The 15719-nt window shown below is 45.8% G+C and overlaps 1 protein-coding gene across 1 annotated transcript in view; it reads right to left on the bottom strand.

The window, feature by feature from the left end:
- Nucleotides 1–15719, bottom strand: part of rab30 (RAB30, member RAS oncogene family) — an 86468-nt gene that overhangs the window by 8059 nt on the left and 62690 nt on the right. Inside the window, exon 4 of the mRNA XM_067986266.1 lies at nt 6990–7173. Coding sequence (XP_067842367.1) covers nt 6990–7173 — 184 coding nt within the window. The remainder of the gene's footprint in view (nt 1–6989; nt 7174–15719) is intronic.

Consider the following 15719-nt stretch of genomic DNA (forward strand, 5'->3'; position numbering starts at 1 on the left):
GTGTCAGCCTTGACACGCTGATAGCACTCCTGCTTCTGAGTCAGAAGGATGTGGATTCATTCCCAACTCGAGAGACTTGAACACCTAATCTAGCCTGACAAGTCAGTGCAGTCTTTCGGAAGAAACATTAAACATAATCCATCTGCCCTCTCAGGTGGTTTAGAAGATCCCATGGGACTATTTGAAGAGGAGCAGGGGCGTTCACCTAGTGTCTTGCCCAACATTTATCCCTCTTCGAATCCTACCAAAAACAGAATCTGATCATTTATTTAATTGTTGTTTGTGGTACCTTGCTGTGTGCAAGGTACCACGAACATTGGTTGTGAAACACTTTGAAGCACAGTGGAAGGCGCTATATAAATGCATGTTCTTTCTTTTCTTTAGATAAAGAGGATTACAACATAGAAAAGCCATTTCCATTGGGGTAGAAAATAAAAACAAAAATAGCAGAAGACAGTCCAGATTACATTTTTAAACCTTGCAGGCTTCAAAAACTTCATGGGATGATAGTTTCCCAATGTTTCAATTTGCATGAACCTTTTGATTAGAATTATCTGAAGAATAATGTCCAGTGTCCGTTCCCCTTACCCCCCCTGCTAGAGTACATGCCAGGAAGATCTGAAGTGCACTTTGCCCGAATGGACTGGATCTTACCCATATTTGTGGGTTGAGGGCATATAATGGCTCTGATGCTCCCTAGCACAGAAATGCTCCTTGGAGGGGTTTGTATCCAAAAGTAGGGGAGGAAAATATAATGGCTGCCGGGATCGGTAATAGCAGATGGCATCAAGGCCTTCTGGCTGCTGTCCAAAAACAGAAGCAAGCAAGCCTCGAGTCCAGATAACATCCTGCTGTCTCTGAAAACAAAGAGTCTTGCTGGAGCCTCCATAGGTTTGCTGCCAGCTCCTTCTCAAAAACTCTAATCTGAGGGGGTGGGGCAGTCAGGCCCACTTACTATAGATGCCATTGCATTTGAGCAGAGACCCAGGAACATGAGGTGTGATGACATCACTCCCATCTTATTACCAAAGCCTCTGTTGGGTAAACCCTCAGAAACGTGCATGAATCCGGTGACACAAGTATTTGCCCCTTTTTCCTCTGCTTTGAGTTCGGAAAATAATACTACCCCCGATTGCAAAGTGCAGGAAAATTAGCCTCAATGACTTTTCATTGCACTCGTTAGAAAACATTCATTAAAACACATTTAATGCAAACCTTCCTCCACGGGCTACTTGGTACATTGTCCAGGGTAATATTAAGCCATGCAGTCCTAAAGGTTCCAGGATCAACTCCTGGTCTGTGCCAATTTACTTTTACCTACCCAGAACAATAACTGCTACAATTAGTCTCAACTCATCTGGGCTAGAAAGAGGAAAAATTTCTCAAGGCTTCTGTCTCTGACTGTTATCCAGTGACTCCTGTTGGAGTGTATTGGTGTGTGGACTTTGGGTGAGAACAGGATCAGGCATGGCTGTGATATCCTCCATGGTTCAAAAGCCTTCTAACAAGGTCTATGCTCACAAATGAAGAGTAGACATGAGCAAGGTAGCGGGGGTTGGCAGCACCCATGGACCATACCCTAGTATGAATTAGAACAAAAGTGCAGCAAATAAGAAAACTGGAAATGAAAATAGTCCTGGGCAAGAGTAGCATTCTAATTTTTGCAACATGAGACCTGCTAATCTTCAAAGCAATGTTATATGTCACAGCATAATTAAAACAACTTGGGAAGAATACTGGCAAGTAAATGAAAGTGTAGGCATAATTGTGAAAATACAAACAATAGGAAGAAAAGGTTTGGGATGATACTAGCATGCTGTTCCTGTGCTAATTTAATGCAGAACTGGCGTTAGCTTGTTCTATTAAACTTACTACATCTGGTTTCTTTACCCCAATTTTGATTGTGTGTTTGTTTCCCTTTTGTCATCTTAGCTCCTTAAATCCATTTTTTCAGGAAGTGGCAGGATGGAGGCGAGGAAGAGTACAGTTGGAAGCATTTTTGGCAAGGAAGCATGAAAATCAAAAGGATCGATTTTAACTTGCTGAAATCGGCATGCTGCCATTTACACAGGGGCCTACCACTAGGCGGCCAAAGTGCCTGCTTGTTTCAGGTGGTAGGTCCCTTTTAATATGCAAATTGGGGTCCTATGACATACATAGGACCCCGATTGCCATATTAGGCATAAGGGCTTCAACATGGCAGGTTGATATTTTAGGCTAATGTGATTCCTATATTTAAAAAGGGAAATAGAACAAGTCCAGGGAACTATAGACCAATTAGCTTAATGTCAGTGGTAGGAAAGATAATGGAATCCTTACTCAAAGATGTAATAGAAAAATATGTAGAAACCAAAAATATAATAAATAGTCAGTACGGATTTCAAAAAGTAAGCTCGTGCTTGACCAACCTTATTGAATTCTCTGAAGAAGTAACAGAAAGGATAGACAAGGTTAATGCAGTAGATATAATATACTTGGATTTTCAAAAGGCCTTTGATAAGATACCACATAGTAGACTCATGACTAAGGTCAGAGCATGTGGAGTCAGGAGACAGATGGCTGAATGGATAGCAAGCTGGCTACAAAATAGAAAAAGTGTGGGGGTTAAAGGTAGTTACTCAGTCTGGCAAAAAGTGGGAAGCGGTGTTCCACAAGGATCAGTGCTGGGACCAGTGTTGTTCACCACCATTTACATAAACGATTTGAACTCGGGAATTGAAGTACAATTTCAAAATTTGGGAATGACACCAAATTGGGGGGTATAATTCATTCTGAGGAGACTGCGACAAAATACTGGAAGACATTAATAAACTTGCAGAATGAGTGTATAATTGGCAAATGAACTTCAATATAGTTAAGTGTGAGGTGGTACATTTTGGTAGGAAGAATAAGGAGGCCACAGACTGCTTGAATAATAAGAGAGACTAAACAGGGTAGAGGAACAGATACGTAAATCACCAAAAGTAGCGACGCAGGTTAATAAGGCCATAAAAAAAAAGCAAACCAAGCACTGGGATTCATTTCTAGAGGGATAGAATTGAAAAGCGGTGAACTTTTATAGAACCTTGGTCAGACTACACTTGGAGTACTGTGCACCATCTGGTCTCCATATTATAAAAAGAGGATATAGAAGCACTGGAGAAGGTGGAAAAAAGATTTACTAGGATGATACCGGAACTGAGAGGTTATACCTACCAGGAAAAATTAAACAGCCGGGGGCCTTTTCTGTAGAAAAGAGAAGACTGAGATGACCTGATAAAGGTCTTTAAGATTATGAAAGAGTTTGATAGGGTAGACGTGGAGAAGATGTTTCCACTTGCGGGGGAGACCAGACTAGGGGCCATAAATATAAGAGAGTCACTAATAAATCCAATAAGGAATTCAGGAGAAACTTCTTTACCCAGAGAGTGGAACTCACAACAACGAGTAGTAGTTAGGCGACTAGCATAGATGCATTTAAGGGGAAGCTAGATAAATACATGAGGGAGAAAGGAATAGAAGGATATGCTGATAGGGTTAGATGAAGTAGGGAGGGAGGAGGCTCGTGTGGAGCGTAAACACCGGCATGGAAATATTGGGCTGAATGGCCTGTTTCTGTGTTGTACATTCTAAGTAATTGGTCAGAGTGTGCAGTACACACTCAGACTAGTTTCATTGGTGGTAGAACTGGAGGCCCTAAAAAGGTAAGTTTTAAATTATTTTTGCAGGGCAAGGAAAAGGGGGAGTGTTCCTCCGGGCTACACAAAATAATTTGGGCCACCGCTGCCCCAGGAATCCCCCCACTACTGCGAGTGCAACACCCTCCCCCAGATTTAACTTGCTGCCTGATATTGGGCCAACTTGAATCTGGCAAGCTGCATCGGGACACCCCTTTGGCATCTGCAGCTTGCCGGTTCCATTTTAATAAGGCTCAGGCCTCAAAATGGCTCCGGCCTCTTCGCACCTGGAACTGGTGGGCTGCTAGTGCGCTCCGCTGGTTGGCTGCCCAAAAGTTAAAAGCGACCCTAGGGTCCCCTACATAAAGTGGTAGAAAAGTCAGCCTCTCTACCTTCAACCATGGAATTCTGAAGCAAACATTTGATCAAAGCAGTTCCCATGTATTATAGCAACATTATGACTATGTCATGAATAGAAATCCCCATTGCCAACCCAGTTCTTTCTTTTTTCTCCCCATTACATTTCAGTTAATCTATCCCTATTGGGCAGTCGAGAGCAACATTATGCATTCAAGCACTCATGCTGGCAGTACAGGCATCAAGTAAGAAATAGTGCACAACCTTCCCTGTGGCACTTCCAGCTGATATATCAATAAGTGATCCTGGAACTCTTACTGCAGTATCCCAAAACAACTGGGCCAGCCTCTTAACAGGCAGGAATTTTCTAGCAACAGTGAAAAAAATTTCCATCTCTCCAGATTCAGAGAGCATCGAAGTACATTACTCTGAAAAACCAGGCAAGACCTTCAATGGGATTTACTCCAACTTACCTTCTCCTTCCGCAGTGCGGGGCAACAAATGCAAACATAGTTGCACACATTGGCCAATTTTCTGTCAGCCACTGATTCACTGTATTCAGATCAAAACATGAAACTGGAATGGCCTTGCAGGATCAGAGGTAAAGGAAATTCAATGGAGTTATGGAACGTGAACTGCAGTCTATTTAGAGGAACTTTTATCAACCTTATTATACCATCACACCACAGTCTAGTCCAACTTGCTATTAAGAAATAAAAGGAGGAATACCTGCCACTTCCAAGCTGTCTAAAACGTCCGTCAAACACCAACCAACCCAAGACCAGAATCAACATTACAGATTGCAGGCCTGCTGACAATTCCACAGCGTTCAGCTCGATTCACAACTCATTTGATATTGAAGCAGCCCATGGCAGCTAGCAGCTGCACTTGGATAACATCCAGACTTGGGCTGATGAGTGGCACGTAACATATCATGTCACATATGTGCCAGATAATGACCATTTCAAACAAGAGAATGCCCTCCCCATGATCTTTAACGGCACTATCAATATTCTGGGGGGTCACCATTGACCAGAAGTTGAACTGGACTAGCCATATCAACCCTGTGGCTACAAAAGTAGGACAGAGGCTAGGTACTCTGCGATGAGTGGCTCATCTCCTGACCCTTCAAAAGCCCCTCCACCATCTACAAGACTCATGTAAGGAGTGTGTGATAGAATACTTAATCTCAACCTCTGTACCCGGACTCAATATTCACCCTCTCCAGCACCGGCACACTGTGGCCGCAGTATGTACAATATACAAGATGCACTGCAGCAGCTCACCAAAGTTACTTCAACAACACCTCCCTCCCCTGCAATCTCTACCACCTACATAAGCAGCAATGTTGTGAGAACACTACCACCTCCAAGTCACACACCATCCTCTCTTGGACATCCAGTGATGAAGAAATGGCAATGTGTCAGAATCCTGGAATTCCCTACCTAACTCCATTGTGGGACCATCAAAAGGACTACAGCGGCTCAAGCAGATGGCCCATCATCACCTTCTCACAGCAACAAATGCAGCCTTGCCCACATCCCAAGAACAAATAAACAAAACTAAAGGCTCACAATTATTGCCTTATTAAAGACGACATAATGGGGGTTAAATTGGATAACGCCTGAAAACGGGCGCAGGGATCGGGGTGTGCGATTAATCCGCGCCTGTTCATAGCGATGCAGGCGGCACGTAACATTGGGGCTGCCTGCTGTTTTAAAATGATTGCTGTGTGCAGCCAGTGCAGGTAGCGCTGTTGATTGGCTACACGCATCAGCAGAGGGCCCCCGATATCACGAGTGGCTCGCTCTTAAAGGCAGCCTGCACCTCTTAAAGGGGAGGTGCATTGTGGCTGCAAGAAATGGTGGGAGTCGTTTGTGAAGTGATTCAGTGCTGTAATACTATGAAGAATGGCTGCACCTGGGAGGGAGCATGCACCAAGGTTCTCTGATGATGCACTGGAGGTCTTGGTATAAGAGGTGGAGAGAAGGAGGGACATCCTGTATCTGCAGGGAGGCAGGTGGCCCTCCAGATATAAGCTCAGAGGGAGTGGGAGGAAGTAGGGGAAGAAGTAAATGCCAGGAACATAGCTCCAAGAACATGGATGCACTGCAGGAAGAAGTTCAATGATTTAAAACAAGTTGTCAAGGTGAGTGAGTTCAAGCTTCACGTGACATATTGTACCAACTGCACCACCAGCCTCATCCAGTGCTCCACTACACCCCCATCACCCACCTATAACAATTGCTTTCAGTCAGTACTCAACCATTCAAATCATATGCTTTATCTCACCCTCACACACTTAACACTATTGCAAGCTGCACACCCACAACTCACAGTTTACACACACTGGTAGCTATTCCACCATGACAGCCACATCACCCAAACATCTTGCAGGACACTCACTGACACATTTCCCTCTTTCTTGCAGGAGAAGGTGGCACATAACTGGAGGCAGCAAGTGGCAGTGGCTCCATGGAACATGAACCCGCTGTCCTCTCTCAGGATGACAGCTTTCCTGCTCTTGCCACTCCGCCAGTGCCCTTGCTGTTGCCTACCAGCCAGCCAGCGAACTCCCTATAGAGTATTGAAACTTTATCCAAGTATAAGAAACCTCCAAAAACACATACAAAAGCACCAGCACCCAGAAGAAATAATCCAGCAAAAAACCTGTAACTCCTGCACGATCCCTTTAAATAGCGCTGATGGAGGCCCTTCATGCCCTTTAAGTCATGTTCAGCCATGCGAGGTTAAGACAATTCGTTGGATGGAGTGTGGAGTTCCAAAATAACAGCGGTCCCTTTAAATCAGCGTTCATTGGGGTGCAAACCCCTTTACTAAAATGGCATCCTGCGCACTTCCCGACGGAAGTGTGCACACGCACCTTGTACCCCATTTGAGGCTTAGTTGGACGCGTAGCGCCTAAAAAAAAGTGCTAAACGGACTAATTTCACCCTCAATATTCTTGCTACTTACCGACTAAAACAGTGGTAACTTTATTGCTAGCATATTGCTCGATCTCTCTCAGCCATTCGGGAAGACAGCGGAAAGATTCTTCACATGTGATATCATAGGTCAATATTAAGGCATTTGCACTGCGGTAATAGCTCTGCGTGATGGACCGAAACCGTTCTTGTCCAGCGGTATCCCAAATCTGGAGCTATGAGATAGGAGACAAAAAAAAAAGTATTTAAAGATCAATGTGATTCACTGCAGAAAGACCTGGAAACTTTGGGGGTAATTTAACCCAACCCACCAGTCATGAAACTGATGGGATGGAGTCGGCTGCCCGTTTTTACTCTTTGTTGACTTTGCTATAGGGTATAAAACAGGCAACCAAACCCATCCAGTCAGTTTCTCACCAGGTGGGTTAGGTTAAAATTACCCCCATTGTTCTTCAATTTTCTTTTGCCGATTCAAACTATATTAAAAGCAATTTCTTTTTTTTTTAAATGTATTTGCCTTCTTGTCTCCCCTCCCCACAGAAATACTGTGCCTTCCCAGCATGAGCATTGACTAGTGAAGACTCCCCAACCAATTCTCCCTCCCATTAGGAGTTACCAGACCTATGCTCAGCACCTCCCCACAACAGTGTGCCTGAGAATGGCACCTTAGCAGAGTGGAGTATTGAGTCTTCATCCTACCACTCCACAACACCATGGTTGAAGGCATAGCCACCAGAGTCAGAGGAAGAGAGAGTTCATGGGAGAAGGTTGTAGAGTAGGTGTAGGTTAGAGATACGGAGGGGAACGGCCATGAAGGGATTTAAACACCAGGATAAGAATTTTAAACTTGAAGCATTGGGGGACTGGGAGCCAATGCAGGTCAGCAAGTACATGAGTGAGGGGTGAATGGGACTTGGTGCAGGATAGGAAATGGGCAGCAGAGTTTTGAGATGACTTGAAGTTTACAGAACATGGCAGATGGGAGGTCGGCCAGGAGAGTACAGGAATAGTCAAGTTTGTAGCTGACAAAGGCATGGATAAGGTTGATGCAGAGACGGGCAATGTTGCAACAATGGAAATAGCTGGTCTTTTGATGGATATGGGGTCAGAAGTTCAGCTTGCAAACAGTCTGGTTCAACTGAGACAATGGCCAGGGAGGGGCTTGGAATCGGTGGCGAGGTTACGGAGTTTGTGGCTGGGATCAAAGACGATGGCTTTGGTCTTCCCAATGTTTAACTGGAGGAAATTACAGATCATTGAAGATTGGATATCAGATAAGCAGTCTGACAACACAGAGGCAGTGGAGGGGTTTGAGAGAGGTAGAATGTACATGTGGAAGCTGACCCAAAGTCTATGGATGATGTGGCTACAAGAGCAGGTCAGAGGCTGGGTATTCTGCAGCGAGTGACTCACCTCCTGTCTCCCCAAAGCCTTTCCACCATCTACAAGGCATAAGTCAGGAGTGTGATGGAATATTCTCCACTTGCCTGGATGAGTGCAGCTCCAACAACACTCAAGAAGCTCAACACCATCCAGGACAAAGCAGCCCGCTTGATTGGCACCCCACCCTAAACATTCACTCCCTTCACCACCGGCGGACAGTGGCTGCAGCGTGTACCATCTACAGGATGCACTGCAGCAACTCGCCAAGGCTTCTTCGACAGCACCTCTCAAACCCGTGACCTCTACCACCCAGAAGGACAAGAGCAGGTACATGGGAACAACACCACCTGCACGTTCCCCTCCAAGTCACACACAATCCCGATTTGGAAATATATCACCGTTCCTTCATCGTCGCTGGGTCAAAATCCTGGAACTCCCTTCCAGACAGCGCTGTGGGAGAACCTTCACCACACGGACTGCAGCGGTTCAAGGCGGCGGCTCACCACCACCTTCTCAAGGGTAATTAGGGGTGGGCAATAAATGCCAACCTCGCCAGCGACGTCCACATCCCATGAACGAATAAAAAAAAAAGGCAGCATGTAGATGAGGAAGATGAGTGGGCCAAGGACAGATCCGCAGATAACAGTGCGGGGCAGGAAGAGAATTAATTGCTGGAGATACTCTCGCTATGGTCAGATAGGTAAGAACAGAACCAAGCAGGAAATCCCACTGAGCTGGACAATGGCGAGAGACTGGAAAGTACTGCAGTACAAAGGGATCTGGGGGTCCTAGTGCAAGAAAATCAAAAAGTTGGTATGCAGGTGCAGCAGGTGATCAAGAAAGCCAACGGAATGTTGGCTTTTATTGCTAGGGGGATAGAATATAAAAACAAGGAGGTATTGCTGCAGTTATATAAGGTATTGGTGAGACCGCACCTGGAATACTGCATACAGTTTTGGTCTCCATACTTAAGAAAAGACATACTTGCTCTCGAGGCAGTACAAAGAAGGTTCACTCGGTTAATCCCGGGGATGAGGGGGCGGACATATGAGGAGAGGTGGAGTAGATTGGGACTCTACTCATTGGAGTTCAGAAGAATGAGAGGCGATCTTATTGAAACATATAAGATTGTGAAGGGTCTTGATCGGGTGGATGCAGTAAGGATGTTCCCAAAGATGGGTGAAACTAGAACTAGGGGGCATAATCTTAGAATAAGGGGCTGCTCTTTCAAAACTGAGATGAGGAGAAACTTCTTCACTCAGAGGGTGGTAGGTCTGTGGAATTTGCTGCCCCAGGAAGCTGTGGAAGCTACATCATTAGATAAATTTAAAACAGAAATAGACAGTTTCCTAGAAGTAAAGGGAATTAGGGGTTATGGGGAGCGGGCAGGAAATTGGACATGAAGCTGAGTTCGGATCGGTCAATGCCCTGTGGGTGGCGGAGAGGGCCCAGGGGCTATGTGGCCGGGTCCTGCTCCGACTTCTTGTGTTCTTTCGATTTGTGGTTGGGATCAGATCAGCCATGATCTTATTGAATGGCGGAGCAGGCTCGAGGGGCCGATTGGCCTACTCCTGCTCCAATTTCTTATGTTCTTATGTTCTAAGGCATTGGAGGAGGATGGTGTGAGCCACAGTGTTAAAGGTTGCAAGGAGGGATAATGCACCACAGTCACAGTGGATATCATTTGTGATGTTGGTTAAGGCCATTTCAGTGTTGTGACAAAGACGAAAACCTGACTGGAGAGATTTAAACATCTGAGCTGAAAGACAGCACTTCTGACAATGCAGCACTCTCTCATTACTGCTCTCGAGTGTCAGCCTAGATTTTGTTTTCTGGTCCCAGGCTGGGGTTTGAATCCACAACGTTCTGACTCAGGGTAACAGTGCTACCACTGAGCCAAGTTGACACTTAAGGGGATAATTTTCTGAGTATACACTGACAGCAGAGAACCTTATCCATCAGCAGCACATATTGAAAAAAGTCACAGACACGCAACCTGGGCTCCCCATTAGTTATACCCAGTGGGGAAAAAAGAATAGGCAGAGAAAGTTATGTAAATTTAAACTGCCTCTTTGCTCAAACCAAGGATCATTTTATCTCCCACCTCTATTTTCCATATTGACTGAAACAACAAAAAAAAGTAAAGTTGACTGCTGACTAAATACAGCTGTGTTTATAATACTATGATGTGGAGATGCCGGTGATGGACTGGGGTTGACAATTGTAAACAATTTTACAACACCAAGTTATAGTCCAGCAATTTTATTTTAAATTCACAAGCTTTCGGAGGCTTCCTCCTTCGTCAGGTAAATGTTCAGGAGCTCCTTGAAGCCTACGCATTTATACTTCACAGAACAATACATGGTGTTTACAGACTGCCCCTGCAACTGCCCGTTGCCAAGGCAATCACCGTGTTCAGACAGAGAGGTGTCACCTGCAGAACCCCCGAATACACATTCAACAAAAAAACAAACAGGAAAAAAAAACAGAGAGGCAGAAACATCCGGAAGGCAGAGAAAGCCAGCAAATGACCCATTATATTAAAAACAGATAACATTTGTTCGCTGGTGGGGTAACGTGTAGCGTGATATGAACCCAAGATCCCGGTTGAGGCCGTCCTCATGGGTGCGGAACTTGGCTATCAATTTCTGCTCGACGATTTTGCGTTGTCGTGTGTCTCGAAGGCCGCCTTGGAGTACGCTTACCCGAAGGTCGGTGGATGAATGTCCATGACTGCTGAAGTGTTCCCCGACTGGGAGGGAACCCTCCTGTTTGGCGATTGTTGCGCGGTGTCCGTTCATCCGTTGTCGCAGCGTCTGCATGGTCTCGCCAATGTACCATGCTCTGGGGCATCCTTTCCTGCAACGTATGAGGTAGACAACGTTGGCCGAGTCACAGGAGTATGAACCATGCACCTGGTGGGTGGTGTCCTCTCGTGTGATGGTGGTATCTGTGTCGATGATCTGGCATGTCTTGCAGAGGTTACCGTGGCAGGGTTGTGTGGTGTCGTGGACGCTGTTCTCTTGAAAGCTAGGTAATTTGCTGCGAACGATGGTCTGTTTGAGGTTGGGTGGCTGTTTAAAGGCGAGTAGTGGAGGTGTGGGGATGGCCATAGTGAGGTGTTTGTCCTCATTGATGACATGTTGAAGGCTGCGGAGAACATGGCGTAGTTTCTCCGCTCCGGGGAAGTACTGGACGACAAAGGGTACTCTGTTGGTTGCGTCCCGTGTTGGTCTCCTGAGGAGGTCTATGCGATTTTTTGCTGTGGCCCGTCGGAACTGTCGATCGATGAGTCGAGCGTCATATCCCGTTCTTACTAGGGCGTCTTTCAGCGTCTGTAGGTGTCCATCGCGTTCCTCCTCGTCTGAGCAGACCCTGTGTATTCGCAGGGCCTGTCCATAGGGGATGGCCTCTTTGACGTGGTTAGGGTGGAAGCTGGAAAAGTGGAGCATCGTGAGGTTGTCCGTGGGCTTGCGGTAGAGTGAGGTGCTGAGGTGCCCGTCTTTGATGGAGATTCGTGTGTCCAAGAAAGAAACTGATTCTGAGGAGTAGTCCATGGTGAGCTTGATGGTGGGCTGGAACTTGTTGATGCTATCGTGTAGTCTCTTTAGTGATTCCTTGCCGTGGGTCCATAGAAAGAAAATGTCGTCGATGTATCTGGTGTATAGTGTTGGTTGGAGGTCTTGTGCAGTGAAGAAGTCCTGCTCGAACTTGTGCATGAAAATGTTGGCGTATTGGGGTGCGAATTTGGTCCCCATGGCTGTTCCGTGTGTTTGGGTAAAGAACTGGTTATCGAAGGTGAAGACATTGTGATCCAGGATGAAGCGGATGAGTTGTAGGATGGCTTCCGGAGATTGGCTGTTGTTGGTGTTGAGTATTGATGCTGTCGCAGCGATGCCGTCATCGTGGGGGATACTGGTGTATAGTGCCGAGACGTCCATCGTGGTGAGAAGTGTTCCTGGTTCAACTGGTCCGTGGGTACTGAGTTTTTGTAGGAAGTCTGTAGTGTCGCGACAGAAGCTGGGGGTTCCCTGTACGATGGGTTTCAGGATGCCCTCGATGTATCCAGAGAGGTTCTCACACAGGGTTCCGTTGCCTGATACGATGGGACGTCCGGGTGTGTTGGCTTTGTGTATCTTTGGGAGGCAGTAGAAGTCTCCCACGCGGGGATCACGTGGGATGAGAGTGCATAGGATGCTTTGAAGGTCTGGATCGAAGGTCTTGATCAGTTTGTTGAGCTGGTGGGTGTGTTCTTTGGTCGGATCTGCGGGTAACCGTCTGTAGTGTTCCTGGTTGTCCAGTTGTCGGTATGCTTCTTTGCAATAGTCTGTTCTGTTCTGTATGACTATGGCTCCTCCTTTGTCCGCTGGTTTGATGACGATGTTGCGGTTGGTCTTGAGAGCGTCGATGGCGTTGCGTTGTGCTCGGGTGATATTCTGGACTGTCTTCTGAGTGCGGCTGATGAATCTGGCATTGACGCATTTCCTGACAGCTTGAGCATACATGTCCAGCTGAGGGCAGCGACCCTCCGGAGGAGTCCAGTTTGACTCTTTCCTCTTCGGTTGCTGTACCGCGGATCCCTCTGTCTGCTGTTCCGGATCGTCGATTGTCTCATTGGGTTCGCTGCTGAAATCTTGGGGTTTGTGGTAGAATTCCCGGAGCCTCATTCTCCTGATGAATTCCTCTGTGTCCGCCGCGAGACTAGTGGGATCCATTTTGGTAGTGGGGCAGAAATTGAGCCCTCGGCTGAGAACTTCGATTTCGTCTGCTTGAAGGGTGTGGTCGGATAAATTGACAATAGACTTCCCTGTGGTTGCAACCGTGGTACCAGGGGAAGCTTGGTCGTTGCTGGTGGTGATGCCGAGTTTCTCAAGCTTCCTGCTCTTGGTTTTCATGTAGGCAGCGTAGTTCCGTTGCCTCGTCTGTTTGGCGGTATAACGTAGCTGGTCTGCTATGTTCCGACGGGCCACAGCAAAAAATCGCATAGACCTCCTCAGGAGACCAACACGGGACGCAACCAACAGAGTACCCTTTGTCGTCCAGTACTTCCCCGGAGCGGAGAAACTACGCCATGTTCTCCGCAGCCTTCAACATGTCATCAATGAGGACAAACACCTCACTATGGCCATCCCCACACCTCCACTACTCGCCTTTAAACAGCCACCCAACCTCAAACAGACCATCGTTCGCAGCAAATTACCTAGCTTTCAAGAGAACAGCGTCCACGACACCACACAACCCTGCCACGGTAACCTCTGCAAGACATGCCAGATCATCGACACAGATACCACCATCACACGAGAGGACACCACCCACCAGGTGCATGGTTCATACTCCTGTGACTCGGCCAACGTTGTCTACCTCATACGTTGCAGGAAAGGATGCCCCAGAGCATGGTACATTGGCGAGACCATGCAGACGCTGCGACAACGGATGAACGGACACCGCGCAACAATCGCCAAACAGGAGGGTTCCCTCCCAGTCGGGGAACACTTCAGCAGTCATGGACATTCATCCACCGACCTTCGGGTAAGCGTACTCCAAGGCGGCCTTCGAGACACACGACAACGCAAAATCGTCGAGCAGAAATTGATAGCCAAGTTCCGCACCCATGAGGACGGCCTCAACCGGGATCTTGGGTTCATATCACGCTACACGTTACCCCACCAGCGAACAAATGTTATCTGTTTTTAATATAATGGGTCATTTGCTGGCTTTCTCTGCCTTCCGGATGTTTCTGCCTCTCTGTTTTTTTTTCCTGTTTGTTTTTTTGTTGAATGTGTATTCGGGGGTTCTGCAGGTGACACCTCTCTGTCTGAACACGGTGATTGCCTTGGCAACGGGCAGTTGCAGGGGCAGTCTGTAAACACCATGTATTGTTCTGTGAAGTATAAATGCGTAGGCTTCAAGGAGCTCCTGAACATTTACCTGACGAAGGAGGAAGCCTCCGAAAGCTTGTGAATTTAAAATAAAATTGCTGGACTATAACTTGGTGTTGTAAAATTGTTTACAATTTATAATACTAATTATTTTGGCAAATGGTTAATTTCTAAGTTATTCTATGTTCTCTCCGGGCCATGCATCATTCCTCATTTGAAAGGAGGTGTAGATGACCTTTACCAATCCCACTCTCTAACCAGGTGCCAGAAAGTGCAGGAGAGGACTCGACCATCAGTATTTCCTCTCGATATAGAAACAGCTCCTGGCCTCTGTTTGATAGCTCTACCAATGGGCTTGGGAGCTCACTGTGGGGAAAAACCTACTACATTGTACCAATTCGATGCAGCGCGTTAGTGAGTGATGTGGCTACACAATATCAATTTGCTTGAAAAACTTACAAAACCAGGATCTAATCAAAATATTTTGACTAATTTTCTAGCAGAAAATGTCTTGGTTGGTCTGAGAATTTTTTGCTTCTTGTTGGAAATCATGGTCTGAAGATGAAAGAGTGCTGGTAAGTAGTAGGTTCTAAAAATCAAGGCAGAAGATAGCTTTCCAAATCAATACAAGGTTTTCTTCTCACAATTGCATCAGAATACTGTGTAAGCTGTGTTCTCTTCTTTCTTTCCTTCCTGGTGTTGTCTGTTACTACCGAAGTAGGTTTCTCACCAACAAGAATGCCAAATAATTGTCTCTTTGTAGCGGAACAAACTGTTTAAATTTGTTATTCATTTATTCTGCTTTGAATTAATCATTCTTGTAGCAATCTGGTAGTTTAAAATTCCCTGCACATATTGCTTACAGTTTGTGTTACTGTGCTCTTGTGCAATTTTGTAGAGGTCAGGCATCGGGAATACATGTGGGGAGGGGGAGGGGGACAAAGAGGAGAGAAAAAAAAGAGATGAGGATAAATGCCAAGGAGTCAAAACATAAAATACTGCTACACTGAAATACACGACATGCTGAACAAAAAATGTTCAATCCCTCAGCATGGCCCCAATACCCATGATGCACATTAAAAACTTGGATGGGAGGAAAACACAGGAAGAGAAAAATATAGCCTTAAGCAGTCTTCTATTTATGAAGCTCCAAAGTCTACACATTAGTAAAACAAAATCCAATAGGGCTGCTCAGTTCGTCAGTGAAATATTGCATTTTGACAAGTTTAAGCTTTTCAGGCACACTATCAATACATTATTTGCATTTATTAAAAAGACTAAAGTGGTTACGCCTGTAATGAAAAAGATCAGCATTTGGCAATAAACAGAGGGCAATTTGATGCCAAAGAAGGGAATCACAGAAATTATAATACATTTTATTAGCTACACAAGGTTCCTTTACATTAAAAAACATGTTGTTCAAAAATCTATAGACAGCTTTCACAATCTATACCTAAAACTTGAAATTAATTTGACGAGAATAACCATATTGAGCTAAA

The sequence above is a fragment of the Heptranchias perlo genome, chromosome 6 (assembly GCF_035084215.1).
Source record: "Heptranchias perlo isolate sHepPer1 chromosome 6, sHepPer1.hap1, whole genome shotgun sequence".
NCBI lineage: Eukaryota > Metazoa > Chordata > Chondrichthyes > Hexanchiformes > Hexanchidae > Heptranchias > Heptranchias perlo.